Below are 18,705 nucleotides of genomic sequence, written 5' to 3'. Positions count from 1 at the left end.
AAAATAAAATTTGATACAAATATTAACGAAGAAAAAAAATAGAAATACTTAGACACAATTTAGATAAACAGTTTAATTAAATCTTTTTTAAAAAAATAATTTAAAAAATAAATATTTATATTAAAAATAATTTATAAATAAATTATTTTATATTTAAATTTATAATTTTAAAAATATTTATTTAAAAAATTTTATTATAAAAAATTATTTTTTTTATTTTTTATAAAATTTTAAATAATTTTTTAAAAATTAATAATTTAATTTTAAAAATTATATCAAATATTAATATTACTAATTTTGATAAGATAATTTTAAAAAATTTGCTTTTGAAACTTTCAAACGGCCCTGCTCAAACAACCCCATCCCCCCAGCCCTTTCTCTCTAACTCAACGCAAGTACCCAACCGGCCAACCCTAAACCTTCTGGGAACCCAGCCATCAGCCCCCATCCCTCTTCAAATTCATAACCGAACTCTTCTCCTCCGGTAGAACGTGCTGTCGCCGCCGGCGGAGACAGACCGTGGGTGCTATCTGCGTGGCCCTCTTCTCATCGTTCCTCCTCTCCTCGCCGTGGGTCGTCGCTGCTTCTCCCTTCTCACCGTGCGTCGTTTCTGCTTCTCTGCTCCTCGTCGTTTTTGGCTGTCGCCCCTTCTTTTCACTGTCACCGTTAGCTCACTCAGTCTCACACTCTCCGAACTCACTCTGTCATCGCCGTTCATCTCTCGCCATCTCTCCGGTAAGCCAATGCTTCTTCAATTTCATCTTTTTTTTTTCAATTAATTTTTAAGATTCTGAGCTGAGTTTTTGTTCTGAGTTTGGAATTGGATTGTTTATTTAATTTGTTGAATGTTGATGTGATTCTGAATTCAATTTAATTTGGATTCTGACTTTGGAATTGGATTCAATTTAGTTTTTGTCGCTTATGTGTTTTCAGTTTAGTTTGGATTCAGAAGTCAGAACCATGATGCTGATTAATATGATTATATGCTTTGGATCTTTTATATTCAGCAGGTTTAGGAATTTGTAATTGAATTTGAACTTTGTTTTGTGTTAGGACTATGTGCTTCTTGGTTTGAGGACCTCTACTATTCAGTCCTTTATGTGAAATAGAAATGATGCTCTTATTAAAAGTTATTGAACTATTTTTTATTCTGAATTCTTGTTGCTGATGTGATGAGTATTATTGCTGACAAATTGATTTGAACTTAGAAATTAATTATAAATTTTTTATTTTGTAAACTTTTAATAATAAATTATGAACAAGTTATTATGTGAAATTGTGAAACTTTAAAATTAGTTTAGAAATTATTGAATTTGAATATCTGAAATTATATATTGAATTTTAATAATTTTATTGTATATTTAATTAAATCGGTTCGACTATGGGTCGACTCTGGTTGGACCATTGAACCATTGAACCCGTCACTCGACCAGTTCAATGACCGGTTCGGTTCTCGCAACCTTGCCAAAACTCTCTTCTATCTCTCTGGGCTGCACTGCTGCTGGAAGAACTGTCGGTGGCGCGCCAGGCAGCACCATCCGGCTCCAGTTCCTCCTCCTCTAGCTTCCCTCTCTGCTATTCTCTCTGCCTTCTGCCGAAGCCGCTGCAAGCTGTCTCACTGCTACTCGCTGGCTAGCTGCTCACCGCCGCTGTTCGCCAGCACTCCTCGCAGCTGCAAGCCACAGGTTCCCTCTCTCTGGTTCATAACTTAGTATCTGTTCCAGTGTTCCTAGCCTTTTTTCCTTTCCCCTGCTTCCCCTTTCATTTACATAATAGGTTCAGTGTTATAAATTATAAACCTCTCTTTTTCCAATTTGTTTTCCAATTTACATAGGTTCTGCTCATTATGTATACTTCAAGACATAGGTTCAGTTTCATTATGGCTTTGGTCTTTCTTTTGAGGTTGTAGTTTTTAAGTTCTATATCTTATGTTTGGTGTGTTATGACTTGATGTTATGTTCATTTGTTGAATTTGCTACTACATTTGCTGTATTAACTGGATGCCTTATGAGTAGAAAATTGGTTAAATTGAATAGATTTTATTATTTATTAAATTTGCAAGTTTTCTACATTTTTTTTCGGTGCATATCCATGTATTTTTTAGGTAATCTAACACTATCCACCATAATTTTATGGTGGATTTTTGGCTCACCTTCATGAGCCACCATCTGCAATAAAAAACTATGGGTTCAAGTGATTTCCTGTCAATCAGATAATGATTAAGAACCATTTGGTAATTGTTTTAGTGCTGTGTCCAACATGGCAAAGTTTAGGATTGGAGGCTTGAATGAATTTATGCAGGAAAGAGAAATATAGTTGTTAAAGAAAACAATCCGAGCAATTTATAGGCAAGTAAGCAATTATTTGTGATAAAAGATGACCTGTTACCTGAGGTTGCTTGGGTCTTCACCTTAGAAATTGCATGGCATGGTGCAAGTGATATCAAGTATTTCTTATGATTAATTGGTTATTAGATTGTGGATTTTATTTTTCATGTTAATTAACCTGGTAATATTTTCAAACTTCTTCAAAGTAAAAAAGAAAATGAAAAATTCCTTTATCTTGTTTTTTATGTGTCCTAAACCCTGATGAAATTATTTTTTTTTTCTATTTAATTCTCAACACTTTTATGTTCCAACTGTTCTGTCCATGCTTCATGTACCATTTGTTTATCTATGTCAAAATTTTACATTAGGGGCATAGTTGAATAGACTTATGTTAGGGAATATAATCACCAAATTTTGTATAGTTGTTGAGGTTTTGATCAATTTGAACTTTTATTTAGCTAATAGGTGATTATTTATCTGAGAAATGTTAAAACTGTAGACTAATGGACATGTTACTGTAACATTAACAGTTGTGTTTGAGTTTTCCCTTGAACATGTATTAAATTGTTGGTCTTTTGTTAACAATGTCTGTGTTGTACTGCAGTATTGTGAACTAATTGGGAGATCCAAATAGAGCTTGTCTATGTTATCATGATCAAGACTCCGAGGGACTCTCGTAATCTAGACTTTGCTTATTTTGCTTGTTTATTATTACAGATAAAATAAATCATAAGGAAGGGGGAAAAGTGTAGAATGGTTTGTTTTCCACCCTATATACAACAATAATAATAAGACTTAGCCCACAAGGTAGAGTTAGTTACATGGATCAGACAACGAAATTGCACCTTGTCATAAATGATGTCTGAACTTTGCCCATTTATGCTTATATCTCTTTTGATCAACTCATTCAAGGTCTTCTTAGGCGTCCCTTTGGCCTTAATCATCGGGATATTTCCCATCTGCTCTTCTCTCCTAACCAGATGTTCTTTCGGTCTTCTCTCAATAGCCAACATGACCTGGCCTAATAATAATAATTGTTAATTTTTTAACGTATATAATAGAGTAAGTTCATTGTAAGCATCTACAGAAGCATAAGTTGCAAGTACTTAATGCATATTTTGTCAGAATCTTATGTGTATGTTTAATCTTTGGCAATGCATGATATTTATGTTGCCTATGGTGTAAAGCACTTTGACTTATGAGAATCAATCTCATGGGCCATAAATTAGTCTAACAGATCAAATCCTTATTTCTTCTTTTATTTTGTCCAATACATTATGCCTACTTTTCTTCTGTCAAGTGTCTCAACTTTTAACATGCTAATACACAAGAAACACGAGTGGATTTTGAAGTTGAGTATATGCCAACGTTTAATAACAAAGTTAAAGTCATGCAGGTATTCAAGTTTCGAATTTGGTTATGATTGAGTAGAAAACTTTGAATCACAAATGGCAAGTCTTTCTGTGTTACCAGTGAACTACTCAGGTTATTTCTAATCATGTTGGTTTCTACATATTATGGTTATTTTTCTCTCTGTTTAACTTCAATCTTTCTTGATATATTGTAGGTTTCTTTCGTCAAATTAGAGAAACTAATTATCTTAGATCAAAGTTTTTGGGGAGAGTTGATTATGGCAGAGATGTTTCTCTTCCACCAGCAAATGTAATTATTCTCTCCTGCATGCACTCCTAGCAGTAATTTAATTAAACCAAGATTTTCTTTCGTACCATCCCGGTAATCATAATTTTTGTTGGCAGATTTGTAATTTGAAGATTAAACCAAGATATGCAGACCCCATTCATACCAAATTTGTGATGTATGCGGCGAGTAATGGTCATCATCTACGTTCTGATGATGGTTTGGCTCAGGAACCCTTTCTGCTAACATTGATCAAGGAAACCTTATGGTATTTGTGAAACTTCATTTGTCTTTATAATTGAATTACTGACTTTTTTCATGAATTCCATAGGAAAATGCAATCATGTTGGATAAGAATGTGTGTTTTTGTCCAGGGGGCTAAAATCTTTGTTTGTATTTTTGATTGAGCAACCTAGCCAACTAAAGTACATAGAGTGGCCAAGCTTTAGTTCTACGGTATGTCTCATTTGTTTATTATTTATGTTTTTATATTTACACATCATAGAGATGATTGCCGGTTACTCGTATACTGTATATTGTTCAAGTTACAATGTGTGTTTAATCATCACATGCATTTTTATATTAATCCTTTGCAGCTGAGGACTGCAACTCTGACGCTTGTTCTTGTTGCGCTACTTATTGTCGCCTTATCAACCGTTGATTCGGCTCTCTGCTATGTTTTGGCTTTGTTTCTCCGTAAAGCCCCATAACTATACTTACATTACATGTACCATATAAGCATATACTATAATATTGTAACACTATCGTTGATGCATCTAGAACCGACTCAAGCAACTTGGCATTTTCTTCCTTTTCTCTTTAGCAGACTAATAATTTATGAAAGATTAACATATTGATAACTTATGCTAAGTGCTTGGAAAAATAGGCCTTAGTGGAAATTTAAATTAGATTGCTTCACAGTTTTCAAGGTACCTTTAAGATTTTAGTATTTTTTGGACAACCATATCTATCTCAGTATTGTATTACCGGATGTTTAACCCAATTAAATGGTTTATTGTTACAAATTAACTATAGAGAAAATCAATTCCAGACTTTAAAGAGTTTTATTGTTGTTTTCAAGCCAAAAGTAGAGCATCATACTCTTATACATATGGTTCTGATCTTTCTCCAGAGACATGAATACTAAGAAAGTTACATATCGAAGAATATCGGAGTTTGTACTCGATGACAATGAAATAAGGTTTCATAAGACTGAAGTAGAATTCAATTGCTGCAGGTGTTTAAAAGAACCAGTTTACTATAATTTACATGTAACGTTAGTGTCTTATTGCCACAAATTTAAGGTTTTACGATGTCTTATTATGTCCTGTTTCTGTTTGTGTTATTGACAAGTGATATTGGTGTAGTTTCATTCAATAGGGAAGGACCAAACAATTCATGGGGAGGTAGACTTTGAATTGCTTGCTAAATGGATTGGATCCATTGTAGTTTTCATTATGAATTTTACATGATTATTAAGGATTTGTTGCGGGTATTTATTACGTTGAACATGTGTATAATACCTTGCCTAATTGCCATGATGGCAATGCCAAAGGGTAGATGTAAGGAGTAAAAATGGGCTTATAGCCCAATTAGAAAATTCTCAATAGGAGTAGAATTTATTATAAATAGAATAGTAGTAAGAGTCATGGAAGTATGAATTGAATAATTTGTATCTTTTCTTCTTTGGAATTCCGTAAATGGAATTATTCTCTCCCTTTTATTCTTCCTAATTTCCCTCTGGTTGATTAATTCTTCCTATTCTAATTTCTTTCCCCTTATTACAGTAGATGAAAGTTATTGAGAGCGAGTAATGCTAATTTGACAACTATAACATCTATAATCAACAAGTAGGTGTATTTTGGGGAGGGAGGTAGTGTATTTGCACAACTGCTCAAAGTTATATTTAGTGGCCAATACTATGGTGATGAAGGCATATTGATTATTTAGGTGATGAAAGTACGTGGCTAAAGTTTTTTCTATACACGTGGTATCGATGTTGGGATGAAGGTCGACAATTACTGAACCAAAGTCAGAGGCGTACATCATGTTGCCATTCATCTTATTGTGATTAGCTTAAGTTAATCTTAAATGTTAAAGATTTTGATTTGTGGGCCATTTTTGCATGGACTAGTGCTTTTTTATGTAAAATGTGGATATGGGTTTCATTGTTTTTTAAAATTTAAGAAAAAAGATGTTACGGGTTTAGGGTCAATTTATTTTTTGGTAATCAATTAGGAAAGAGGAATATTAGTAGCAATGACTAAAGCTGGGAAAAATTAGTTATTGGTAAACAAAAATTTGATGGAACTAACACTAATTAAATGAGTGAAAAATTGGAAAAAGTGACCATAACATGAAGAACAATAGTAGTGATTATAATAGCAACAACAATAATAATGGCAATGATGATAATAATAATAATCGATAATATTAAATTAAAAAAAGCGTTCAGAATTTATTTTATTTAATATTTTTAACTAATATTTTTTTAATATTAAACATTTTCGAATAATAATAATAGACACAATATAAGAATGTTAAATTTTGTTGCATGAGGTTTGATGGACTATTTTTATTAGGATTGATGAATGCATATGTGAGTATATCATTACATTATGAATATTTAAGAAATTTTAGTTATGAGAGTGATTATATCATTTAAAGTTAGTATATGTGGTGTCGTGTTATGTTGTTGTAAACATCTTTAAATTGCAATTAGTTTAGCTTAATGCAATGTATAATAATTTATAGAGGAAAAAATTATATTTTAGTTAATTAGTGGACGACATATCTCATAATTATTGACACGTGAAGTATGTTAAGTTTAAATTGAGACATTATTTGAGGTGGAATGTTTTAGTTTATGATTTATTTGTTAGTTGGTAAAAGGTGACATGTATGGAACTAGTTAATGTTGCATGATAGAAAATGTTAGACATGGTTATTTTCAGCTAAATGATTTAAGATTTATGATTTAGGGTCTAAAATTTAAAATTTAGAATTTATTGATGAATGTGTTGAGTTAAGTGGTTGAAAGTTAAGGATAAGGTTTAAGATTTATTGTGTAAAATTTAGGGTTTAAGATTTAGAGAGTTATAGGTTGAAATGTAGAGTTTGGAGGGTTTAAAGTTTAATAGTTTAGAGGATTTAAAATTTAGGGTTGGAATAGCGGGAGAGCGACGTTTACCGGAAGAGGGGCACTTGCCTCCACTAAAAATGTAAAAGAATATTATATATATGCCTCTTTGTTTTATTTTGTTTGTCTCAATAATAAATTATAAATGACTTTTTTTGAGGTTTATGTTAAAATACTTATTTTATTAAATTTAACCATATATTTGTCTTGTTAAATTTGATTTAATATCAAAATTTAAATAAAAATGAATAAGTAGTGGTAATATGTTTATTAAAAGTGAAATCTTATAAGTAGTTATCTTCATGTGAAATTAATTGTTGAAAACTAATAAATGATTATTTAGTCAAACTTGTCAAATCTTTTAACGATTTTTAAATTACAAATTTACATAAAAATAACTACATATGAATTTTGATCTTTTTAAAAACTAGCCAACTAGTTAATTATCAAACTGAAATCTAATTTTCTAAACATAAGTGAAATTATTAGTATTTTTTCAAAAATTGGTTGAGATAAAAAAATATATTATATATTTATTAATTAGTAAAAAAAATATAGTTAACGAACTAACTTTTAACTATCCACATTAACCAATGTTGTTTTTTAATTGTAAAAATTCTACTTTTGGAAGGTTTAAGATTTAAATATAAAATGAAGAAAACTATTTTAGAAAAGTTAATTGACATTGATTAAAATAATAAAACTTCCGAATTAAAATTTTATTGATTTTTTATTTTAAGTCTTATACATAATTGATGAGCGGATAATTTATACGTTTTTTGGCATTATTTTCATATAGTTTTTAGTATGTTTTAGTTACTTTTTATTATATTTTTATTAGTTTTTATGCAAAATTCATATTTTTTAACTTTACTATGAGTTTGTGTGTTTTTCTGTAATTTCAGATATTTTCTGGCTGAAATTGAGGGACCTGAGCAAAAATCTGATTCAGAGGCTGAGAAAGGACTACAGATGCTGTTGGATTCTGACCTCCCTGCACTCGAAGTAGATTTTCTGGAGATACAGGAGCCCAATTGGCGCTCTCTCAATTGCGTTAGAAAGTAGACATCCTGGGCTTTCCAGCAATATATAATAGTTCATACTTTGCCCGAGATTTGATGGCCCATTCAAACGCCCACCAGAGACCCTTTTCTGGCGTAAAACGCCAGAACTGGCACCAAAGCTGGAGTAAAACGCTAGAACTGGCAGCAAAACTGGCGTTTAACTCCAAGAGTGGCCTATGCATGTGAAAGCTTCAAAGCTCAGCCCAAACACTCACCAAGTGGGCCCCAGAAGTGGATTTCTGCACTATCTGCACTTAGTTACTCAATTTCTATAAACCTAAGTTACTAGTTTACTATAAATAACACTTTTTACTATTGTATTCGGAGTCTTTGGAACCCCTTTTGAATCCATCTTTGATCGTATTATGCCATAGGGGAGGCTGGCCATTCGGCCAAGCCTAGACGTTCTTTACTTATGTATTTTCTAACGGTGGAGTTTCTATACCTTAGAGATTAAGGTGATGAGCTCTGATGTTCCTCATGAATCAATGCAAGTACTATGGGTTTTATTTCAATTCACGCCTACTTCTTCTCCAAAATATACTCTTGTACTTAATTCAGTTAAGTCGGAATGAAGGGGTGACCCGTGACAATCACCCATTATCTTTGTTACTCGCTTAGCCAAGATCCACGTGCCTGACAAACGCAAAGCGGTCTACATGATGTTCAACGTAGTTATTGGACGACAGTTGGAGTATATTCTCTTGGGTCTCTGATCCACAGATCTGAATTGTCTCTTCTGACAACAGAGTATTCAAATACGTGATATTAGAACCTTCGTGGTAGAGGCTAGAACCAATTGGCAGCATTCCTGAGATCCAGAAAGTCTAATCCTTGTCTGTGGTATTCCGAGTAGGATATGGGAAAGGATGACTGTGACGAGTTTCAAACTCGCGAATGTTGGGCGTAGTGACAGTGTGCAAAAGGATAAATGTATCCTATTCCGACACAAGTGAGAACCGACAGATGATTAGCCCTACGGTAACCTGTAGCCGGACCATTTTCACTGAGAGGATGGATGGTAGCCATTGACAACAGTGATCCACCAACATACAGCTTGCCATGGAAGGAAGCACACAAGATTGGATGAAGACAATAAGAAAGCAGAGGTTCAGAAGCAACAAAGCATTTACAAACACTTATCTGAAATTCCCACCAATGAATTACATAAGTTAAGTATCTTTATCCTAATTTACATTTTATTTATCTTTTAATTATCAAAACTCATAACCAATTGATGTGTGTGTAGAATTTAGTGATTAGAAGTTAAGAATAGCGTTTAGGGTTTATCAGGTGAAATTTAAGGTTTAAGATTTAGAAGGTTATAGTTTGGAAGGTAAGGTTTGAAGGGTTTAAGGTTTAATAGTTTAAAGGGTTTAGAATTTAGGGTTGAGAATAGGGCATATCGACATTTACCGAAAGAGAGGTACTTATCTCCATAATAAATTATAAATGACTTTTTTGAGGTTTATGTTAAAATATTTATTTTATTAAATTTAACCATATGTTTGTCTTGTTAAAGTTGATTTAATATCAAAATTTAAATAAAAATGAATAAGTAGTGATAATATATTTATTAAAAGTGAAGACTTATAAGTAGTTGTCTTTATGTGAAATTAACAGTTAAAAATCGTTAAATGATGATTTAGTCAAACTTGTCAAATCTTCTAACAATTCTCAAATTGTAACTTTACATAAAAATAACTATATATTTAATAGATAACGAAAAATCTTCTAATATATATATTTTTATATATTTAATAGATAACAAAAAATATTTAAAATAATTAAAATATATTTCATTAATAGTAACGTATATATCCAAGGAATAATTTTAAATTTATTATAATGTATTTTATGTATTTTTTATTTTTTACCATTCATAATAATATGTTTATTGTTAAAGTAATAAGTTGTATTTATTTTTAATATCTCATCATTAATCATGAAATATATAAAAATATTAAATTAAATATTTTATAATAAGTTAAAATATTAAAAATAAATTAAATTTATTATGTTAATAACAGATTTAAATTTTAAATTTTTATTACTAATATATAATAATAATAATAATAATAATAATAATAATAATAATATTTTCGTGCGTAAAATTATAAAATGATGCTCAAAAATTGAAGTTGGAGGGACGAGAAAATTATTCCACCCGCTAAAATCATCACGTTTTTTGTTTAGATAGCGGGAAACGAATTTGGACTGGTAAATGATGTTATTAAATGGATTGTAGAAAAAGAAGTAAAGTACTCTTCTCTCATGTTATTAAATAAGAGATATATATTTGAATTTTAAGATTAGAGAAAAAAATAAAATAGAACTAAAAAAGTGACTGGTGATAGGAGTTTTGGCAGTAAAAAGCTAGTTTTAGGGTGTGTTAGAGGTGGTTAGGAATAAAAAGTAGATGTCAAACATTTATTTGTTTATTTGTTCTAATATGTAGGAGAATAGACTTAGGATGGGAGGATTAGAAATGGATTTGACCGATAAAAAGGCAAAATGGAGGCAGATAGTGAGCAAGTGACACGTCTTGTCAAAAGTCGGATCAGTCTGCGTAGCAAAAATTGTTAATGTTATTTAATTATTTTTAAAGAAAATAAAACGTCTCTTTTTTATATTTGTAACAATATGGATCTCAAATTTTTGGGCCTTGTCATGTGGGCCTTATGCCAAGTGAAACAAAAGAGGTCCATCACACAGAAGGCGATGGCTTATGAAAGTTTAGTGTGCCTTGTATCTAATCTTACATAACACGCTTCCATACCTTCTCAGAGCTTGGAAAAAGGTAAATGGAAGTTCCAAAAATGGACGAAAATGGAAATGCAAGCCAACGACTAATGAAGGAAGCAAAAGAAGCTGAAACTTTAAGGTAGGTTAATTCATCGTTTACACTAATTCGTGTTTAGAATCTCATCTTATTGAGTCTAATGATTGAAGTCACTTTACTCGAGGTTTTAGAGACATACATACAATGGTCAAGGACGACGTTAGTGGAGTGGACGACCAGATGAACGAAGCGCTGAATGATATCAAGAAGGTGAGCAGGGATGAAATGGTGATGTCTATACTGAGTACCCAAGCTAAACAGATTCAAGCATTAACTGAGTTGATGGTGCAACATAGTAAAATTCTTGAAGTATTGACTGCAAGCCATCTCGCTGGAGATAGGTCTGGAAAGAAAGACAAAAAACTGACTGAGGAGGTTCAAGATGCAAATTCATTCCAAGGGAAACCATCGACAAAAAAAGAATGTGGACCACAACAAAAGGACATGACCAAGTATTCAACCACACGAGGAAAGGTTACAACCACTTCAGTCGTCGAGACCATCCTGAAAAAATTTGAAAATGACGCATCCGGCTTTCGGCCGAAAGCACCCATATGTATGGACTCCATTCCCGAGGTAAGTTGTAAATGTTAGATGATAAGATTTCTTTTTTAAACTTCTATTTAAGTATGGATTGTTCGATTATTTTATTTTTTCTCTCATGATTGGTGGCAGTGCATGGATCTTGCATTTTGGCCCCCCGTGGACATGCAATTTGTTGGTGTTGAGCTAGCAGTTGCTTGCTATATTTTCGGAAAAGATTTGGATATGAGGTTTGTCCCGAAATTTGTAATTTGTGTATAAGTTTATAATTGAACCTTAGAAAGTTTCATTGCAAACTAAAAAAAGTGTTATGGCTTACATATGGTAGTGAGATATTGGTGGATAATGACCACTGTTCTGGGAGCAGAGAGGTCTTGTGGACATTGCGTCCAGGGTTGGAGCTTGTGGATGATGTATGTATTTTTTTCCATTGTTATTGTTTTACCAAGTGTTTTCGACCACGAACCATATGTATTGTTTTATGCCTTAGTAGAACCATCCTTGCATAAAATTAAATTGTCATTGTAGGTTCTGAACTTGGTGGTTGGAATGGTCTCATTTGGTAGAAATGACAGTATGTGGTGGCTACCAACAACTTTTGCGGTAAATTCACCCTTTATCTTGTATTTATTTATTTTTTTATTATCATACTTTATAAATAAATATTTTTAATACTTTTATTTTTTTATAGTCTTTATATGGTTTTCAATATGTGATTTTGAATTAATTTGCACTTTATTTATCATTTTTTTTATAATATAAATTAGCAAGACGATTATAAATGCCAAAGCAAATACAAAAAGAATACTAAATAAAGAGTATCAAATAAAGAGTACCGTAAAAATTATGACAATAAAAAAAGTACTAAATTTCTCTATATAAATCGAGTTATTTTCAATCCAAAAAAATTATAGTAAAAAAGTGTTTAAATAATATGGTCATAAATAATAAAAATTCATATTTTTTTTCTACTTTTTATACATAAGTAATTTTGGATAATGTACTCTAAATAATATTTATATAATTATAATCTATTTTGATATAAAATTATCAAACAAATCATATTAACACCAGCTCATTCTTTATTAAAACCAATAAATTTGTGAAATCAATTTAATACAAACACCCTTTGCTAAATGGTAATTTAAACACACACTATGTACCGAATATTAATTAGTAACATTATTTATCTTGTAAACAAATTGCTTTGGATCCAAATTTGTACTGCAAAGCCACTCTTGACTATATTGCGGCCAAGTACATGGGTATGGTAGAAAATCTTGTCAAGGTATGTGTATCCCAATTTTTAAGAATTTTGTCAAATTATTCTTTAATGGCATCTCTAATTTCATTTGAAATTGTCTTTCAGATTTATATCCTAATTTATATTGAGCGTCATTGGTACCTTATGATAGTTGACATGTTGGAGGGTAAGCTTGTTTATTTGGATTCCTTGAAGGACAAAGACGAACGCCAACGCAGGGTGAAGCAAATGGTTACCGTTGTATGTGTAGACATAACACTCTTGATTTTTTTTTGTATTTTAATTAGATCATAAATGGAGCAAACCACAACTCATATTTACTATTTTTCTCAACAGGCCGAATTTTTAGACATCATGTTAAGTGAGGACAAGTTTTATGATGACAAGAGCAAGTCACAAAAATCAATCTCGACATTCAGGGTGTATGAACCATGCATTTCACAACAATCTGGGTACTCCTATTCAAAATTTGGCTAACTTGTTTGGTTTGTTTTCTTTAAATCATTATTGATTATCTTCTTCTTTCATAGGTTGGATTCTGGTGTCTAGGTCTCACAATGGATGATAATGTATGATCTATGGGATTTTTATAACGTAATAGTCAACGATATAACTAGAATGACTATAGCGATTGACCTTGTGATGGGAGAACACAATCCACTTAGAGACGCTGTTGCCAACAAAGCACCAAATACTGGGATAGCAAAATGCTAATGTCCAACAAGAGACGTAGAAAGACCATTCGAAGGAACTAAAAAACCAAGCTGTTCTTTCAGCCCCACAACATAAGCATGTAAAGGTGGTAGTGGACCTAAAATCTGGTTATACATGGATAGTAATGCTATTTACTTTACCAAGACATCTTTCTATTATTTGGGGGTAGTTATTGGTTATGCAAATGGAAACTTTATACTATTTCGGGCATAGTTTTTTTGGTGTAGTTATTGGTTATACAAATGAAAACTTTATACCATTTCAGGCACAATCGTGAATGTCAAATCTCTATTTTTTAAATCATTATATGTATTATTGGAAAATTTTACATTATTTTATGCAATGAAATATTGGAGTAAATCGAATAAAGGCCAAACTTTTTTTTTCTCATTTCTATGTATAACCATGAAATAAAGGCCAAGTGTCAATACAAAAAAAAAGAGTAAATATGACTGGAACATTCATAATTCATAACTTGTGCAATCTAGTTGTCTAATAAGAAATTTGGCTCATACAAGGCAATAAGTTTCACTAGTCCAATGCCCTATTCTATTGATTATGGAAACACAGCAACAAACAGCCCTCCACTTAGATTCATCAGAACGATGCTTTCGTTACCACCTTTTTCAACAACGATGTCCAAGCATGTCTACCAGCCTTGCACTCATTGCACTAATCTTGCTCATCATCTGTCGATGGAGTTAGGTGAGAAACTAAGTCGACCTATGTTAATACAATCAATTTATGACTAGAATGTGCGTACCTGCATCAATTGATCCCCATTGTTCTCCTTAGCAGCTTGGTCGACAAACTCACTGTGGCCATCAGCATTCAGACCACGTGAATATTCCCAACTCCTCTCCTTCTTACTGGCAGGCGATATTGAACATTGAACCTGCAAGCTTGATAATTTCAATTAGAATATATGAATAAACCTTAAGACCCTTACATAAGCATGGTCCACCATAAACAATCACAATTCAAATATAATTCATCGCACCTAATAGATGTACTGCATACAAAACTAACCAAGCTTATAATCAACTACTATAATAAAATTAAGTTGAAGGCAAAGAAGACTCACAAATTCCGTCGGGGATAACCCTTCCGGTCCAAAACCAGCAACTCCCTCCTCTTGTAACTGCTCTTCACGATTCGATGCCATGTCCTCACCCCGACCCCGGCATTGTCTTTTGTTGTGACCGAATTTCCTACACTTGCCGCACCGTCGTTTCTTACCATTTTGCCTTTTCACCCGAGGAGCTCCCTTCGTTTTCACGACAACCGGGTCATTGATATGAGACACGTTCGTTTGTTTCTTTGCACCGGTAAAATCTTTGCAATTTGCTTCAAGATCCTCACATATTGCACGTATCCCATTAATCGCCTTTATGAAGAATGACGACTTTCTTGACCCGACAAACAACATCCATTGTGACGCAGCATGGAGTGCCCCATGTCGAAGTAAAATACTCCTCTCACTACCATCGTCTGTAACCTCAACATAGTGCTCCAATGACTTTGCATCTTGCCTCCATCTTTTCAACACCAACTGGTCAGGTATTTCTGTTAGGTGCTCGTATTTCATCACGAAGAACATGTGTCGACATGGATACCCTTTTTTGTTCCAAAAATATCAGGGACACACAAGATTGCTAAAAACCCTATCATACAACACAATTAGGTGTCTTCCGGGCTCCCCATACTCCTCCAACGTGTACACCATCGTGGTAGATCGTCTCACTTTTGCCACGAAGTTCACGGCACCAACACCTTCTATCTCTTTCTTCACATCAACAAACAACTCTCGTGTATAAACACTCGCAGCAAACTTCTCAAGGGGGTCTAGGCAAGTAGTCATCACTGAAACACCATTTATTGATCTAAATTGTGCAAGTAGTTCATTATTCCGATACTCTCGCACAAGCAGTTCAAGGTTTTGTACCATCTCAAGGATGCTGTGTCTTGACTTTAAAAATTTTTTAACATTCGAGTTCACACCGAGAAGTTGTCCGAAACCCAGCACAAAACTTGTCGCGAAGGTATGCATTGGCCCACATGCTTCTCTTTTCATAAGTTTTCCTAAACCAAAAGGTGTCATGCAAACCATGCTCCTCCATAGCTGCTGCCCACTCTTCTTCAAAATCCTCGATCTCCATATCAGCATACAACCACTTTTTGAAAAGTTGACGCAACCCAGCATCTTTAACATTCACAGTGACATTTTTTTCCATGTGCCACGCGCATAACCTATGGGTTGCCTCCGGAAAAACGGACTTTATGGCAGCTTTCATTGAGTCACAACCATCGGTGACAATGACCGAAGGCATCTTGTTACACATCACTTCTAGCAAATTTTCTAAAAGCCACTTGTACGACCCAATGCTCTCATCTAGCACTAGCCCGAATCCAAAAATTGTGGTCTGTTTATGATTGTTAGAACCTGAAAATATCACCAATGGTCTTTTGTACTTATTCTTCTTATACGTTGAGTCAAATGCAAGAACGTCCCCAAAAAATTGATAATCAGTCCTACTACCTCCGTCGGCCCAAAACATGTTTGCCAACATGTTATCCTCAGTTAAATTGTATCTTGACATGCTCATTGGGTCTGCAACTGCCTTTCCCTCTAGGTATACGATTGCGGCATTAGAATCCCCATCCACTATCTTGGCACGCTTACTTTGGTCAACATAGTTATATGCATCTTTCTTACTGAACCCCATGAAGGAATAACCACCTGCCTGGCCAGCCATATACCCTAATATTTTAGATGTTGGGACTCCATGAGCCTGCATCCTATGAATTTGTGCCTTTGCTGATTCAGTCATTTTCCTAAAATTTGGTATCATATGCACCATTCCTGCCGGTGTCAGATCATGATTATGCTCCAATATTACCTTCCTAACCCTCCAAACATTGCTATTGATATCAAGGTAAACTGATAACTTTGCATCACAATTTGTGCGGGTCTCAGGCTTATGCTCCCGCCGCCTATCAACTCGGTTGTAGTGTTTATGCTCCCTCAATCCTGCCCTATTACAGAAAAACCTCCTCCTAATCAACCTTCCGTCATCATCCTTACCACAATCACCCTTTCGAATGCCAAATCCGTGAAATTTACCAAACACCCTGTAAAACTCATAAGCTCCGTCATCACTGCAGAAAACCATCCTCATTATGTCTCCAGCAGTCATCCCCAAAATGTCTCCGTACTCTAACCCTTCAGCATCATCTATTTCATCCTCTGAAGACCACTCAAACTCATTATTCAAATCAGTTGTGCAATCTGCTGATAGAGCCTCCATGTAAAGAATGCACCCTATGAATTCAGTATAACAAGGTAAACAAGATAAAGTTACTAACACCACAGTTCATGAACAAATAAATCAAGCAACCAGTATATTGGCCATAATATAAGATAAATCCACTTAAAGAACCTATTAAAACCCCATTGTTGCTGCCATAATACTACACTCACAAAAATCAACTAACTTATATCCACTAACACAAGCTAATTAGCTTATTCTTCAAAACAGAACACAAACTAAAAAATATTAAAAATATAATATAAACTTTTAAATATTTAAATTCACTAATTTATATGATAATAAATTTCAAACTTCTAGAATTTAACATAATTTTCTATATTTTATCAATGAAATTTCACATTCAAATTCAAAAATCAAAATTTATAACCAAAGAAAACTAAAATACACACAAATGCTAAATCCACATTCAAATCTAGCAATATAATGCGGTTGTTGATCATGCTTTCTATCCATCTTCAAAATAAAAGAAATTTCTAATTAATTATATCAATTTTTAAATCAAATCAATTACTACCATTTATTCCAAAGACACTAATTCATTTCCAATTTACTTCTTTTCAAGTCAAATCCAATCCAAAAATATTTGTTCCAAACACAGTTCGAACATTGGAATTGGTACTTTGAGTAAGAGGCTTCACTGAACCACCTCATAGTTTGGAATTGCAAGAACAACTCTTAAAAGAAATAAAATAAATAAGAAACCAGTGCCAAAATTTTGAGAAGAGTTATAGTAAAGCAGCTAATCACTTTGGAGAAATAAATCAAAAGGTTGCCGTTGGTTTTCTCATTTCCCCTGTAAATTGAAAGAGATACATTACGAAATCATATGCTTGAAATGGATCATGCTACAGTGTATACAAATTCATTCAAAGTCAATAATAAAACAACATAAACGTTCAAAAAAAATGAACCCTTCCGAGAATGAAAATAAAAAAAAATTGATTTAGTTTAGAATTTACTCATTTAACAACTACTAACTGACTAAAAGCAGCCATTATAGCAACACCAAATCAGATTACCAATTTAATTTAGTTTAGAATGACTAAATCACGGATAAAAAGTGGGGTTTAATTTTATTCATAAAGATGCAAACAATGAGGCTGATTTTCTTGCTATGATTGGAGTTTTTAGTAAAGCGGAAATGGTGAATTGGATTCAACCTCCAAGACCATTTGTGAATCTTCATTAGAGAAACCCCCTGTCTTTTTCTTTTTAGGTATTTGCTTTCTTATTTCTTTCTTTAATTTTTCACAAGACAAAAAAAATAAGGAAGACTAAAATCAACAACTAAGCAAGAAGCACTAAACTAAACCAATTAAAACTCACTAACCATTGAAGCACGAAAGAAGAAATAAAAAATAAAAGTCGCGAAGCACTAAAACAAAGCAAGCAGCAAGCAGTGGCCACTGAGAGAGGAGTCAAGGAGTGCTTACCGTAGAGGTGAGTGACGGCGAGATGAGTAGAGGCTAGAGACTGGAGGGGCGACCAGGCGAGGTAAGCGGCGTGTTCAACAGTTACATGAGCGGCCAGCGACGGCAACCTCTGGTTGATGGAGGGAAGTGGGAGGAAGGTGGTTGCTATGAAGGTAGAGGTATTTGAGTGGATTCTGAATTACTGATTATGTGTAGACGTAATTTAGGGTTAGATTAAAAAATTTGAGTATTCTTTTTTATCGTTACTATTATTATTATTATTATTATTATTATTATTATTATTATTATTATTATTATTTATTATTATCTCTGGTTTTTTTTTGGGTTATGCAATTATTTTCTCTCCATGAGGCCGTGAAAATTTTGGAAATTATACTAACGTGATAACAAAAAATGAACTCTATATTTA

The 18,705-nt window shown here is 33.1% G+C and overlaps 2 protein-coding genes across 4 annotated transcripts; one reads left to right on the top strand and one right to left on the bottom strand.

Moving 5' to 3' along the window:
* The first annotated feature begins 336 nt into the window (after positions 1-336).
* On the top strand, positions 337-4,825 carry LOC130979156 (uncharacterized). Of its 2 annotated transcripts, XM_057902521.1 has the most exons (7): positions 337-735; positions 1,434-1,685; positions 3,724-3,812; positions 3,895-3,989; positions 4,085-4,233; positions 4,340-4,421; positions 4,562-4,825. In XM_057902521.1, the coding sequence occupies exons 3-7, from the start codon at positions 3,776-3,778 to the stop codon at positions 4,673-4,675; spliced, it is 477 nt and encodes a 158-aa protein (XP_057758504.1). In that variant the 5' UTR covers positions 337-735; positions 1,434-1,685; positions 3,724-3,775; the 3' UTR covers positions 4,676-4,825. The 2 variants fall into 2 exon arrangements, with proteins under 2 accessions (XP_057758504.1, XP_057758503.1); XM_057902520.1 differs by lacking the exon at positions 1,434-1,685.
* Positions 4,826-13,906: 9,081 nt separating this feature from the next.
* Positions 13,907-18,494, bottom strand: LOC130979460 (protein FAR1-RELATED SEQUENCE 5-like). Of its 2 annotated transcripts, none has more exons than XM_057902907.1 (4): positions 18,297-18,494; positions 14,616-16,853; positions 14,295-14,433; positions 13,907-14,220 (listed from the first exon to the last, which is right to left on the bottom strand). In XM_057902907.1, exon 2 carries the CDS (start codon positions 16,837-16,839, stop codon positions 15,514-15,516), a length of 1,326 nt encoding a protein of 441 aa, XP_057758890.1. In that variant the 5' UTR covers positions 16,840-16,853; positions 18,297-18,494; the 3' UTR covers positions 13,907-14,220; positions 14,295-14,433; positions 14,616-15,513. The 2 variants fall into 2 exon arrangements, with proteins under 2 accessions (XP_057758890.1, XP_057758889.1); XM_057902906.1 differs by having other exon boundaries at positions 14,295-14,426.
* Between the last annotated feature and the right edge of the window lie 211 nt (positions 18,495-18,705).

Source organism: Arachis stenosperma, chromosome 5 (genome assembly GCF_014773155.1).
Source record: "Arachis stenosperma cultivar V10309 chromosome 5, arast.V10309.gnm1.PFL2, whole genome shotgun sequence".
In the NCBI taxonomy this organism is placed as follows: Eukaryota; Viridiplantae; Streptophyta; class Magnoliopsida; order Fabales; family Fabaceae; genus Arachis; species Arachis stenosperma.
Note: the sequence above shows the minus strand (reverse complement) of the source record. Positions and strands in the feature narration are given on the sequence as shown.

Excerpts from the sequence above, each read along its gene's own strand:
- LOC130979460 (XM_057902907.1), bottom strand. The coding sequence starts at position 16,839 with ATGGAGGCTCTATCAGCAGATTGCACAACTGATTTGAATAATGAGTTT.
- LOC130979156 (XM_057902520.1), top strand. The coding sequence starts at position 3,776 with ATGGCAAGTCTTTCTGTGTTACCAGTGAACTACTCAG. Across the intron at positions 3,990-4,084 it reads TTTCTCTTCCACCAGCAAAT|ATTTGTAATTTGAAGATTAA; the intron begins GTAATTATTCTC and ends TTTTGTTGGCAG. Across the intron at positions 4,234-4,339 it reads TTGATCAAGGAAACCTTATG|GGGGCTAAAATCTTTGTTTG; the intron begins GTATTTGTGAAA and ends GTTTTTGTCCAG.